Source organism: Triticum dicoccoides, chromosome 3A (assembly GCF_002162155.2).
Source record: "Triticum dicoccoides isolate Atlit2015 ecotype Zavitan chromosome 3A, WEW_v2.0, whole genome shotgun sequence".
Classification (NCBI taxonomy): domain Eukaryota; kingdom Viridiplantae; phylum Streptophyta; class Magnoliopsida; order Poales; family Poaceae; genus Triticum; species Triticum dicoccoides.
Window position 1 is genome coordinate 61,335,309 of NC_041384.1, and position 13,755 is coordinate 61,349,063.

General features: G+C 44.7%; 2 protein-coding genes and 1 pseudogene across 2 annotated transcripts; all 3 read right to left on the minus strand.

The window, feature by feature from the left end:
- Positions 1-217: 217 nt before the first annotated feature.
- Positions 218-3,201, minus strand: LOC119271941 (annotated as a pseudogene).
- Positions 3,202-4,058: 857 nt separating this feature from the next.
- LOC119267132 (probable staphylococcal-like nuclease CAN1) lies at positions 4,059-6,274 on the minus strand. The gene is made up of 7 exons (XM_037548459.1): positions 5,955-6,274; positions 5,650-5,751; positions 5,380-5,567; positions 5,235-5,294; positions 4,977-5,136; positions 4,530-4,598; positions 4,059-4,392 (listed from the first exon to the last, which is right to left on the minus strand). Exons 1-7 carry the CDS (start codon positions 6,105-6,107, stop codon positions 4,291-4,293), a joined length of 834 nt encoding a protein of 277 aa, XP_037404356.1. The 5' UTR covers positions 6,108-6,274; the 3' UTR covers positions 4,059-4,290.
- Positions 6,275-7,432: 1,158 nt separating this feature from the next.
- Positions 7,433-10,479, minus strand: LOC119267131 (alpha-ketoglutarate-dependent dioxygenase alkB homolog 6-like). Its single transcript, XM_037548458.1, has 7 exons — positions 10,274-10,479; positions 10,094-10,154; positions 9,942-9,980; positions 8,618-8,730; positions 8,273-8,525; positions 8,120-8,166; positions 7,433-8,046 (listed from the first exon to the last, which is right to left on the minus strand). The coding sequence occupies exons 1-7, from the start codon at positions 10,436-10,438 to the stop codon at positions 7,870-7,872; spliced, it is 855 nt and encodes a 284-aa protein (XP_037404355.1). The 5' UTR covers positions 10,439-10,479; the 3' UTR covers positions 7,433-7,869.
- Positions 10,480-13,755: the final 3,276 nt, after the last annotated feature.

Consider the following 13,755-nt stretch of genomic DNA (forward strand, 5'->3'; position numbering starts at 1 on the left):
TCAGTGGACAGGAATACCACACTGTCAGGCCAAAGTTACAAGTGGGCCACTCAGTTTCTCAGCAGCCAAGGAGAAATAAATCCATCAGTCAGACGAAAGAGTCAGGCTCAGAGCCCTGGCATCAGAAAAATTCTCCACCTGACAATTGATCTTCAGTTAGTGGCGACAGCACTGAACATCCCGTTGCCACTCGGCAGAGAAGTCTTCGGGGAACTATTCACGAGTCCACAGCACCATCTCGACCAACATGCTTATGCCAATCATCTTCTCGAAGAACCACGGAAGGGCTAGTGGTGCCGGAGTTTGTGAATGCGCACGAAGCTTTCCAGATTGGGACCAACATTTTGACCGGCGGACGCAGTTTCTGCTCATTCAGACCACAGGGTTCCCGAGAGTACATTTCAAAAATCAGTGAAGAAGGCGGGATTTACCTGAAAAACGAGCGTCGTGATCTCGCCTTCGTCGCATGGAAGCAATGCCAAGCTCCAGTAGCAGGTAACAGGGGCCACGCACTCGTTCAGCACCCGCTTTAGGATCTTGCCATGGGCACAGACTTGCGATGCGCTCGTCCACTGTGAAAGATAACATAGATGTAAAAGAGATAAAATTACTCCCTCCGATTCCAAAATACGTGCCGTGATTTTACTTCAAAATAAAACACAAAACAACTTGATCCGTTGTCAATCTTGTCACTAAAACACATTTGAATCCGTGTTGCTAGGAGCCTAAGAAACTCATGAGATAAATTGGCCATGTAGCAACCAGAGCGCATGAGCGAAATAACAGAAGCTCGGTCATAGTACCTTCGACAACAAGGCACAACAAACACTTGCAAGAAGGAGCATTGTACGGTTCATGCTAACTCAAAGAGTTCTTCATGATGAGGATTATGATGGCATGGTTGGCATGATGATGACCTGATTGCTGAGCTCTTTGGAAACAGCCGCCGTCAATGTCAATTACACTACACATCTCCACCTGCAGATCCTGAGATCCACTGGGCGCGGTTGTTGCTCTGATCAACAAAAAATGATGTACAGGCACAGTGCAGCGGCGAGCCAGAACGCTCAGTAGATGCTTAATGTTTCATCTTGGTAAGCTGTAGCCTGATGATCCAATCTGTTATATTTTCACATCTTCTCCAAGGAAAAAAAGAAAAAAAAAAAGAAATTTACTGCAACGGATATGACTGCATGCAAGTGTCCAAGATTTTATCATCAGCAGTTGGACCATCCTTACAGTGTCACTACATCTGCACCCCAGAACATGGATTCCCAACTAGGAACTGAAAAAAGCATTGTGGTACATTCTGTTGTGAATCTCCTTCAGTGGACAGAAATACCACATGGCCAGGCCAAAGTTACAAGTGGAGCATTCAGTTTCTTCTGCAGGTAAAGAGAAATAATTCGGTTGGACCCCTGTTGGTATCACCAAAATCCTCCACTTGACAATTTATCTTCAGTTAGTGGTGACACAACTGAACATCCTGTTGTCACTCGGCAGAGAGAGAGGTCTTCAGGGAACTATTCAGGAATCCACAGCACCATCTCGATCAACATGCTTATGCCAATCACCTTCTCGAAGAAGCATGGAAGGGCTAATGCTGCTGGAGTTTGTGAATGCGCACAGAGCTTTCCAGATTGGGAGCAACAGTTTGATGGGTGGACGCAGGTTCTGCACATTAGGCTCTTTCAGACCACAGGTTCCTGACATTGCATTTAAAAATCAATTGAAAGCAGGCAAGAGTTACCTGAAAAACGAGCATGATCTCGTCTTCATCGCGTAAAAGCAATGCCAAGCTCCAGTAGCATGTAACAGGGGTCACACACTCATTCAGCACCGGCTTTAGGATCTTGCTGATGGGCACAAACTTGCGATGTACTAGTCCACTACGAAAGATAACATAGATGTAAAAGAGATAAAAGGATGAAGAAGCCTCTATTTTCTGTACCTTGTAATAATATAATAAAAGAATGGAAATGGCAAGAAGCCAATCAGACAGTGATCATTTTTAGCTAACGCAAAACAACTTCATCCATTGCAAATCTTGTCACTAACAAGTACTGACAAGAGAGCAGTACTTCGTCCTCTGCTTTCTGTACTTTGTATTATATTATGAAATAGAATAATGGAAACGGCAATAAGCAATCAGGCAATGATAATTTCTAGTTAACGCAAAACAACTAATCTGTTGCAAATCTTGTCACTAAATAAGTACAAACAAGACAGCAGTACTTCATTTCTGCTAAAGTGCCAATTACTACTTATTTCATTAGGTATCCAAAGCCTTTAATTCCATATATCTGTTTGCAATTGTTGAAGTGTTGTTGCAATGTTATAAATGTTTGAAGAGTGACAAATGCTGACAGCAAGAGTGGAATCTCGATGCACACATGAATGACTCCAGAATGGTTCTTTCATACCTCTAAAAGTGTTGTTCTAGCTGAATCCCGAAATTTGGCATAATCATTAACGACTCTGCAAATATAAGCATTTTCAACGCGGATGTTGATAAACAAGAGTATCTCATTGTTATGCAACCTTAAGGTGAAAGTTCGCATGCAAAGCACAAAAATGGGATAAAGAAGAAACAGCATCAGCGCCCAACCTTTCTTCACAGGCTTGTATTGCAAGCATTTAGCGGCGATAGCAGAAAACGGAACACTCCAAAAGGAACCAAGGCATAAACTCTCCTGAAACATTTAAGCACTGCAAGTCATTAGAGTGGGACAATCGAATGCATGAAAATTCCATTAACCTACACCACCTGAATGTAAACCACAGTTTGATGATAGCATCATCAGTACGGCATTTCTAATATGACTTTTTTAGGAACCTGACACATTTCTTTGCATCTGCATCTTTATTGCTAAGAGCCCCAAAAGCTCATGAAAACATATGAACACCTGATTCGAGCAGCGGAATAGTGAAAAATCAATCAGCCATACTTGGGTTTTGACTTTTGCGAATGATTCTGAGAAAACTACCTGTGACAACAAGGTACGGCAAACATTCGCAAGAAGAAATATCGCACCGACATATGAAAACAGCACCCGGAATGCACTCCTCTCGACAAAGACATCATGAATATTAACTCCACTCTCGCAGCGGTGCATGTATCTGTACATGCCACTGGAAACCCCCTGCGCTTGCTGCTGCATGGTCACAGCGCATCAAACGATCCCGAGTCAGCTTCTTGTACAGGTCACAGTCACAGTCACACGACACCTACAGCACATCAGCATCAGGCGCCAGCAAGTTAATCATGCTACGTTCTGAACTGGCCAAAGGAATAGCAAGCGCCACACTGACGCAATACAGATGATCTTGAAAAAGGAACCAGATCATTGCACACAACAGAGTCTCACGGTCGAAAAAGCAGAAGAAAAGTAATTCATCTTAGCTCCTCGTGGGTGAAAGATTCATGCACACACACACGGTAATGTCGAAGGAACAATAACGTACGCAGCCAACAACACTAGACACCAGTAATAACCTGCATCAGCACTGGGAAAAGGAAGAGATACATTTCGAGATAGTTGACGAAATTAAGATTTGGGGCGGTGGAACAAAAAAATCCTTGACCAATCTATCTACGCACTTAGGGCTTGGGGAGTTGGGCGTACCTAGCCGGTAGGAGTGGAAGAAGGTCTTCGGCCGAGTGGACGATCCACCACGGTGTCCTCCCTTGGTGCTTGCTCCCGCAGCCGCTCGACGGCGCTCGTGCCGCCGTGCCGGTCTCTCGCCAGGTTCGGGTTTGACGCTCCCTAACCGTCGGTCTGGCCCCTGACGGAAATAGAATTTCGCACTGGACGCGGAAGAGGACGCAGAATAGAATTTTGCTGATTGTTCAGCACGACCTGACCGCATTCAACACAAATTTTTTTTTTGTTCTCTCTTGAAATTTGGGGTCATGGTCTTGGCAAGTGGTCTTTCATGGATCCTGAAAATTGTATCTTTTGTTAACCATTTGTTTCTTGAGTAGAATTGCCTTTCTGTACCTATTTTTTTAGACTGGAAACATTTGGCTACATAGCAGTATCAATCCATTAATACCAACTGATCATCACATCGTGGTTTACAGAAATCATTATAAGTTTACAACAGTCTAATGCAAACAAGAGAATGCGTCCCCAATTGGAGCTTACACAAATCGATGCTCCCTGCTGCAATCTACAGAGGCTGTTACAGCATGCAAGTGTTGAGGTACAGAGTAAACATTATACAGTGTCCGAAGCTACTGTTCTCGTCTAGTCGTCTAGAGATCTTTGGGCACGAGTCACGGATGATTCACCATTTCCTCGCGCGCTTCTCCTTCCTCCATTCCCATGGCTTCTCAGGGTTCGGCAGCGCCCACAGGCCCAACCCGCTCACCCACGCCTGCTTCTCCCACTGAACAAATTTCAGTCTGTCAAGGTCTTTTCAAGTGTATATATATGGTAGTTGGTAGGTTGAAGAAATGCTCAGAGTGCGCTATACTGCTCTTCAGTCATGTGAACCGAAGCTGCCAAGCAAGTCACATTGCTTACCTCTGCGAGCTCAGGCCGTCGATCATACGCAGAGTAGTGCCATGTGAGGCCTTTCTTCAGCATGTGTTCCTGTTTTAAAAGCAAGATATGAAAACTTGATTGTTTCTTAGTTGAAAAGTCGCAAAATGGTTAACAGGCCCATAAGTATGCATGTATGCATGTATCTTCATACGAGGAAATACATCATGTTTCGTGCAGAATTTAATAGTAATATTTGAGGCTTGTTGATTCGATTTATGTTCTGGTGAAAGTTCTGAGAATTTTCAAAATCTTAAATACATACAGTTTCATGTACTGTAAATGTGCAGTTTCATGATTATTGATCTTTTAATAAGAAAACCAAACAGCACATGGAGCATACATAATTCAGTACTTGCATAGGTTATTTCCAGCATAACAGACCTCGAAAAGGTGACTCTGACGTGACAATAGAGTATGACATATTACCTGCACGAAGACACCATTGCAGACAACATCTCCAACTAATCGACCGTACCGGTCAGTATCACATATGGAAACCTTTAAGGTTCTTCCCTTCACCAGCCTCACCAGCTCCTCTTTTGCCTCTTTACCATAAGGCATCGAGTTCTCTGGTGCATCAATCCCTCTGCATTGCATCGTTTCGTTCTATAATATCTCAACTCCAGTCCAATAAGAACAAACAAAGCCCTTGACCATCGATTGGGACCAAGATGTGGGACAAACCTTAGCCTGATCCGGTACTTCTTCGCGAGAACATGTTTCCCTGTCAAGTCAGGAACTTGCCTGCACTTAGAAGAAGCTTCAGAACTGTCAGCAGGTGAGACCGCACAGAAATAGACAGTTGCCTGATGTTAATTTTTGAAGTTACCTATATCCGGCATCCACTATGATCTTATGTAGCATATCAGCCTTCTCATAGTTCTTGGCCGTCCGCGCCTTGGTTCGCTCTGCGGCGGCTTGCTGAACTTCACGGGGCACGTTGGCGGACTCACGAGGGTCAGCCGCGTCAACATACACTGTGATTGTGTCACCGTCGGCCACCGCCTTCGCATCCACCTAAGAAGCTACCACACAAATCTGTGAGCAATATGCCTTCGGGGCCAATGCAGAAGGAGACACCAAGACAGGGAGGCCTTACAGGGAGCGTGTGCAGCTCATACTTTACACCGTAAAATTTGGGCATGGGAATGTAAGCACCAGATGCCAATGAAACTCTCCAAAAGGAGCCCAGAAATGGCACCTTCCCTCGCAAGAAGGAAATCAAGACATGGAATTAGCTAATGATTCAGTCAATGCAGCACAGTTCTTCGGCAACTGGATCTGCAATGCTACTGATACCCTAGGGAAGGATCAACAGCCAATCGAGGCATACAGAAAAAAAATAATCTTTGGCGCCGCTGGGGATGGGATTCAGGCATTCAGCTTCTGAGATTATATCAATACCTTGGGGAGCAGGGTGTGGCGAGAGGCCGCGACGAGGAGGATGGCGCCGACGAAGCACAACAGAGGCTTCGACGCGCGCCTCCTGGCGGCGCCGCCATGGGCACGGGCTCCCCTGTCGCGGCGAAGAAGCCTGCGAGTGTGAGAGGCGTACATGCCACCAGGCGCTTGGACTGGCGGAACACCCTCGGGCGCCGCGCCGCGTGGAGCCGGGCCTGGGGGACGCCGAGGCTGCCCACTCCGCGCGGGGGGCAGCAAGGGAGGCTAGCCGGCGCCGGGCAAGGACCGGTCAGCCAGCAGCGTGTGGGTGCGGCGGCGCGGCGTTCGAGCCGAACTGGGCTTTTTTTTTTCAGTGCAGGCGGATGCGGGTGGTGGGACGTATGACATAACCCATGGGCCGTATATTCGTGTACGTGGGCTTGCACGGTTCTAAAGCCATGTTGGGACCGGGCCGTGGCAGCCGTCATCAACTTCACATCTTCATACCCTGTAAAAATCCCCTAAAAAATACCCTGTAAAAAATGAAATCACATTTCCATAGCCATTTTCATTATCATAGCCTCCATCCCCATTAGATTAATTACTTGTAATCAAAATTCCATCGTGAGGCCCATGGAATTACAATAGACCTTCACCACCGTCCTGAAGATTGCGGTTGGTAAAAAAAAAGTCCCACTAGCCCCATATGTATGTATGTATGTATCCTCAAGCTCCGAGAGAAAGAAAGAAAACAAAAACATAGCTATTATGACGACCCATTTCTAAAATACTCGGTCTTATATTTGTTTACAAAGGGAGTATTTTTCCACCCCAAAAAAGTATGGTGCAAATTACCGCTATGGTGAGACTACATAGTCGAAAGTGTAATCAACTCTTATTTACAGTACACAGTATCTCTTGATCACAACAACATGAGCGAGGGAATTTATGATTCTTTTTAAACAGACCATGAAAATTTCCTGAAATGGTAAGTTGGCCTTGGTGCAAAGGTAGACAGCACAAAGGTTGTTCTTGCTGGCCCGGGTTCAAAGTCTCACGCTGCAATTTCTCCTAAAAGAATACGGAAATGATAAATCCCGAACATTCGGATTTTAAGCATGGCAATCCGAACGATTTTCATGGCAACTTTAGTCCACGCGAGGTTGGCAAACATGGCAATTTTCTGACAAAAAAAAATGAACTGGGACAATGTTGCCATGTTTTAACAACTAAAGTTGCCACCTCACGTCAACTAAAATTGACATGAAAAACCGTTCGGGATGACATGCTTAAAATCCAAACATTCGGGATTTATCAGGGTCCGGCAGAGTGGCTTCTAGTTCCCCCTTTTCATTCTTTGTTTCAAAAAAGTTTCCTTAAATGAAAGCACGATGTCATTTCATGAATTTCATTATTTTTTTCTGAATTTCACTACAGTTTTTGCATGGAAATGTTCCGTCATTTGCCCGTTCATGGAAGAAAAACAAAAGACTATTTGGACAGGATCATGAACATATTTCTCCAAAGATTTTCATCACAAAACAAACCATGTCTGGAATGATCTCTACTTACTTATATATACATAAATGTTCTGGTTCTGCCAAACTCAAATAATCTTAACCATCAGTGCAGCTATATCCCATGCAGTATATTCAGAAATTACTAGCAGGATTAAAAGTTCATTCTGTCATTACATTCAAGAAAATCCATGCATACTTTCTACATTCTGGATAAACGGCAGCACAACTGAACCCTGTCCGCCAAGGGGATACATCGTGATTTCACATTCTGGAATGCTAAATGATCAAAAGGCACATACCGGCCAGATTGGTGTGTTCCTCTCATCCTCTGATTTGCTAGCATACTTCTCTGTATCTACCACAGTTCTTTCTCACTGTTGTCCCACTGGCTACGCTGATGTAAGCAGGCCATACGGATACTAGAATTTGAACAGCTTATTGTGTACCTTCAACACTAGCCGGCACGTCAACGAGACTCTTGTGGTGGTCCTGTGGAAGGTGCCACTTGGCTCAGAGCTAGCACTGCTATCTGCTTTGCCTGGGCTGTAATCATAGCTTAGATGCTTGAATTGCGGGCACTGTGAGATATTTGCAACCTGTAGAATGCAAATAAAGTTGATTATTAGTTTGCGCGTATTCGGGGTGCTTTGCAGTGGGCAAAAGTTTCACCTTGTCTAGATTATGCAGCTCAGTGTCTTGTATACCATGTAGGAAGTCTGCAAATGTCATGAAAATATAAATAACTAAAGCCTAGTTTTGCCAACAAAATAATCTGAAGAGGTTTTTATCAAGCTAATTCATGAAAGAAACTACGGGGCTAACCTGTATAAGCCTGATCTTTGAATATTAACAGGCTGCAGGGCATTAGTAGAAGTGACGAAGCAGGACCAGCTTCCTTTGTGCCTTCAACCTTATAGGAACCATTACTCTCCTGTGGCTCATCAGTTTGTATATTTTGGAGATATGTATGTTCAAGCCCTCTGAGCTTTCCGTGGGGTGTGAAATCAAGCACAACCGGTGAAGCAAGGGATATGATAGCGACAACAGGAAAATAGGCAGGGCCGTCTTGATGTGGCTGAAAGGTGCAGTGTTATTGTACTTCAGTGAAGCGCAAACCATAGAAGATGTACTAGAGAAATGAACAATATGGAGCTGATGATTACTGACCATGATCCCTTGATTAGGATGATACTCATTAATCAGAACATGATTGATTGCTGAAGGAAATAAACCAGTCCACTGGCAGATTCTGTCAGTTATCTTTGTAAGCCATGGAGGTACTGCAATATTAGACAAATGAATGTAATTTCAATGCTAAAAACTGATGACACCTAACTAAAGTAAAAAAGAATGTACACTGTATGTAATTTTAAGCACTCATCATATTTTTAGTTCCTGAGAAAACGCTTTTTTTGTCTTCTGTACAACGCCAAGCATGCATAGATACCAGCCAGAAAATTGCATGAAAACATGGGATTAATCCTTATGATGCAATAGACCAAAAACAATAATGTACACAAAAAGAGCACGCAATCAACTGTTGGGGATCACAAAGGAACAATCTGTTGTTGGGGATCACATGCTTGTGCAATGCCCCTACGCGAACAGTATCTGGTAGACTGGTACCAGCTGGCGGTGTGGTCGCTGATCGAGCATCTCAGCCCAGGTAGCTACTGTTTTTTGCCCTTTGCTCTCCTGTACATCCCCTCTTTTCATGTCTTCCTTTTCTATGTTTCCTATCTCTGTAATCTCCCAGAGTTGAGATCTTCCCAGCTCTCTCATTAACAATGAATAGCCCAATGCAATTGTTTGTCAAAAATAAAAAATAAACATTTTTGTTTCACTATTAGAAAGAGAGAACATAAGACACTGCATATTGCTTTTGCAATTTATTTAACTGAGCACACAAGATCTTTTTACATGTCTCTACCACAAACACTCATAGCGATTTTGCCATTGTATGGATTACAGAGGGGGTAGGGGCATCTAAAATAAATTTCTGTCTGCCTGATGATAAAACCATGCCTGCGATGCAGGGATGATAGACCAACAGTAAACCTTAAATTATGTGATAGACCAAAAGAAATGTGATTTGAACAAAAACATGTGCTCTGTTGCGGGGCATTATAACTGAAGCAGCAAAACAAATTAAAAAAGGAGCAAACCATTTTAACAGATTTATTTGACTGATGGAAAGAGAGAACAGATGATGATACAAATAGTTCTTGTTATCTCTCAAAACTGAGAACATGAGATCTTCTTTCATGTCTCTTTCCTCAAACTCTGACGGAGATTTCGTCAATTCTAAGGATTCTAGAGAGGGCTGAGGGCATCCATACTACGTTAGCAAGCTTATCGCAGCCAAATTATGAAGGAACAACGAATCCCTGAAGTATCTCCGTAAAACCACATGGGGGCACTTCAGTTATGTAAAGCATGACACAGAATCCACAAAATTGTGCTGAACATTACAATGCTGATGAATACTCACATGCCTGCGGCAGTAGCCCCTTCTCGTGCACCACTCCTCCTGCACAGCACAGGTCGACCAAATCAACACTTTCCCAGAGGCAAGAAAAGAAAAGAATAGCGCAAATTTTCAAGCAGGGATTCAATTCAGGGACTGCAGCCGGCAACACGCACCCCAGTTCTGGAGCCGCCGGTTTTTCAAAATCTTCCACTTGGGCGCCGGTGCCTGGTATACCTGCAACGGAATCCGCCACCGGAGAGAGCCTCAGACCACACGAGCAAGACAGGAGAAAGCGAAACCAAAGTAGGGGATCGGGCGAGTAGTAGAAAGGAAGGAGAGGATTGGTCCAGTACATGGTGGAGGAGCTGGGACTGCTCGGTCTCGGAGATGAAGTCGGGGACGTATAGGACGGTGGGGATGGAGCCGACGGCGTAGTCCCCGGGGATCCTCAGGCACAACTCCGGCGAGGGGTTCTCCTCCTCCGCCGCGGCCGCTTTCTGGGTCGACTTTTCCTCCATTGCTGCTTCGGCCGAGGATGCTCGTGCTACTGTACTTCCCTGAAAATCATTGGTTAAGGGCAAAGCTGGCCAGGCCGTGTTTTTAAGACCGGCCCGCGGGCATAGATTTTGGCCCGGCATGGCAGGCAAATAAAAGGGCCGGGGTGGCCTTCGGCTCGCCATGGATGAAGGCCCATTCCTGAAGTCAAGCCTTAAGGCCGGTCCGGCAATTTCTCAAAAAAAAGGCCGGTCCGGCAAGAATCCCTTTTACATTTTCTGTATCTTTTTCTTAATATTTAATATTTCTATTTTTTTCTTCAGATTTTCTGTATTTTTCTTTGTCTGTATCTTTAGTTTTGTAGATTCTTCTGTATTCTGCATTGATTTTAAGATTCTTCTGTATTTTATTTTTTCTCATTTTTTTATATTTTACTAAAATTTAAAACACGGATGGCTTGGAAGGCCGAAACGACCCAGAAGGTCAGCCCACAGGCATGCCGGACCATGCCGGCCTTTTTAGTCACGTGCTAGGCCGATCCCTGAGTCGAGGACTTCAGGCTCGCACGACACAATCCTTTTATAGAAGGTACGATATGGGTCATGTCGTGCCAGACCTTTTTATAGGCGTGTTGGGCCGTGCCGAGACATATGTGACGGAGCTAAATCCGACAGATCTCGAGGTAGGGATCCTAAGCTAAGCGTTTAGATACAACGGTAACAGGTACGCCAGGTTTTACTAATGTTTGGGCTCTCTGATGAGATAATACCCTACATTTTGCTTGTGTTTATTGCGTTGGAGTAACTAAAGAATACATGTAAACACCCATACCTAATCCCTCGGTTTATATAGATATACGGAGGGTTTAGGGTTACAATATCCTAGTTGGCATGTACAAGGGCACTGAGTCTTTTATGAATCTAGCTTCTTTAGTATACATCAAGTCTTCTGGATCCTTCTGTTTATGCATCATGAGCCACACGATGTGGCCCACTTTGGAACCGACTATGGGAGTCCTCAGCTCAGGCCACCAAGCCAGAAGACAACATGGTCAAAGGCCTCCTAGCCGGGACAGGTCAATAACACCTGAACCGGTCTTTAAATTTGGATGCACCTCGGTTCACCTGAGCGGCCAATTTATCTTCGGTCATCGGTCTTGAAAATTGGTTGTCGCTCTTGAAAAATGGTTCAACGAAATCATCTTTTGTAGTCAAAGTTTTGACGTCAGCCCGAATCCGAGGAGACCGAAACCACCTCGGCTTCTAACAAGTGCTGGATATAATTGAGCCGAGCTATGCATTGGAAAGGTTCCCGCCCAGTCGTGCCTTAGGCATGAAGTATCCCGATTAATAATACATGTGCTAATAGGCTGGCCCCATATGTTATTAGAGCCAATGGTTTTGATGAACTTTGGTACTTTTAGAGCATTACTAGTAGAACCTTAAACTCTCAAACCCTTGTAGCAGTTTTAAGGGTTGAGAACTACCACTTTTTGACACTTTTAAGGGTTGAAAAACAGGGACAAAGACTAGAACCTTCAAATCCAACCCTTAAACTTGGATTTGAGGGTTCTAGTCTTTGTGTCAACCCCAACCTTTAAAACTGTTATTTCATATATCACACATTTCATCATATGACATGTCACAAATTCCATCACATTTGACATAAAACAATAATCATTCTAGTTATTATTACAACACCGAATAAAACAATAATCATTCAAATTATTACAACAATGTTTGAGCAAATTACACTAATTGTTCGAATCAAATAGGACATAGAAAAGTAAAACAAAGATACATCATGGGCCAATGCGCCGCCCATCCAACTGCCAGTGGTGCTCTATTAGATCATCCCGGAGCCGACCATGAGTGGTTGCATCCTCAATCTCACGATGTGCTTGAAGAAAAGCGTGTATGCGAGAAGGATTTCTTTCTGGTTGCACACGGGTATCAACATTGTCATAGAAACAAGGGAGGTTTAATCCTCTTTCATCCTCTAGGACCATGTTGTGTAGAATCACACAACATTTCATGATGTTCATCAAGGTTTTTTTGTCCCAAAATCGAGCTGGACCACGAACTATGGCAAACCTTGCTTGCAAAACACCGAACGGTCTCTCAATATCCTTGCTGGCTGCCTCTTGTGCCTTGGTGAAATGAGCCTCTTTTCTTGTTAAGGGCACCTCATTTTTCTCCTTGATGGACTTCACAAGAGTTGCCCATTCGGAATAGATGCCATCGGTGCGATAGTATCCCATTGAGTACTCATTGTCCATGACTTTGTAGTTGCAAGCTGGAGCATCCCCAGAAATTAATCTTTTGAACAAAGGAGATCTATTGAGGATATTGATATCATTGAGTGTTCCCGACAACTCAAAGAATGCATGCCAAATCCATGTGTCCTGAGATGCTACGACCTCAAGCACAATGGTAGCATCACGGCTTTTACCGCAATACATTCCGTGCCATGCCTTTGGGCAATTTTTCCACCTCCAATGCATGCAGTCAAGACTACCTAGCATCCCCGGCCATCCCCTTTTTTCATTCATTTCCATTAATCTCTTTGTATCTTCCTCGTTTGGTGCCCGAAGATACTGCTCACCGTACAGACGAATGACCAACTTGGCAAACCTACGGACTGACTCCGTGGTTGTATCTTGCCCAATGCGAAGATACTCGTCAGTATAATCCGCGGGTATGCCATAAGCGAGTACCCGCATTGCCGCCGATATCTTTTGATATGCACTAAACCCCATGATACCGGCGGCGGATCTATGACGCTTAAAGTAATAGGAGGCGGCCTCACAATCATTGACAATCTTCACAAACGAACTACGCCGCATTCGGTACCTTCCGCGGAAGAGACGAGGAGGGTATGTAGGTACCTCTGCGAAGTAGTCTTCCATCAAATGCTCGTGTCCGAGAGCATGGTTCCGGTAGATGGTGACTCGCCCCATCTTCGACCCTCTCCTCTGATCCATCAGCCTCACGTGGTTTTCAAAGGATTGCACGTCGATGAGGAGGCTCATCATCTCGACGTCGTCGTCTTGCAACAACTCGTCGATGTCCGAATCGTCGGATGACGACCAACCCGACGAATCGGACAACGAGTCCATGTCGTTGTTGTTCACCTCCATCTACACAATACAACAAACAATAAATTGTGAGTGCCAACAATGAATCAAAAAGGAAAAAAATAAAACAAAAAGAAAGAAAGGGAAGCATACCTGCGGGTTGGCGGCGGGCGACGGCCGGCGTCGAGGGGAGGCGGGGGCGTCTGGCGCGGCGGCTCGAGGAGGCCGGCCTGCCTCTGGCCTCTAGGGGGGCGGGAGGCGGCT

Coding starts and splice junctions, on each gene's coding strand:
- LOC119267132 (XM_037548459.1), bottom strand. CDS start 6,107: ATGTACGCCTCTCACACTCGCAGGCTTCTTCGCCGCGACAGGGGAGCC. Junction 5,568..5,649: donor ATGAGCTGCACACGCTCCCT/GTAAGGCCTCCC, acceptor GTAGCTTCTTAG/GTGGATGCGAAGGCGGTGGC. Junction 4,393..4,529: donor GACGGCCTGAGCTCGCAGAG/GTAAGCAATGTG, acceptor AAATTTGTTCAG/TGGGAGAAGCAGGCGTGGGT.
- LOC119267131 (XM_037548458.1), bottom strand. CDS start 10,438: ATGGAGGAAAAGTCGACCCAGAAAGCGGCCGCGGCGGAGGAGGAGAAC. Junction 8,526..8,617: donor ATCCTAATCAAGGGATCATG/GTCAGTAATCAT, acceptor TGCACCTTTCAG/CCACATCAAGACGGCCCTGC. Junction 8,167..8,272: donor CAAAGATCAGGCTTATACAG/GTTAGCCCCGTA, acceptor TGACATTTGCAG/ACTTCCTACATGGTATACAA.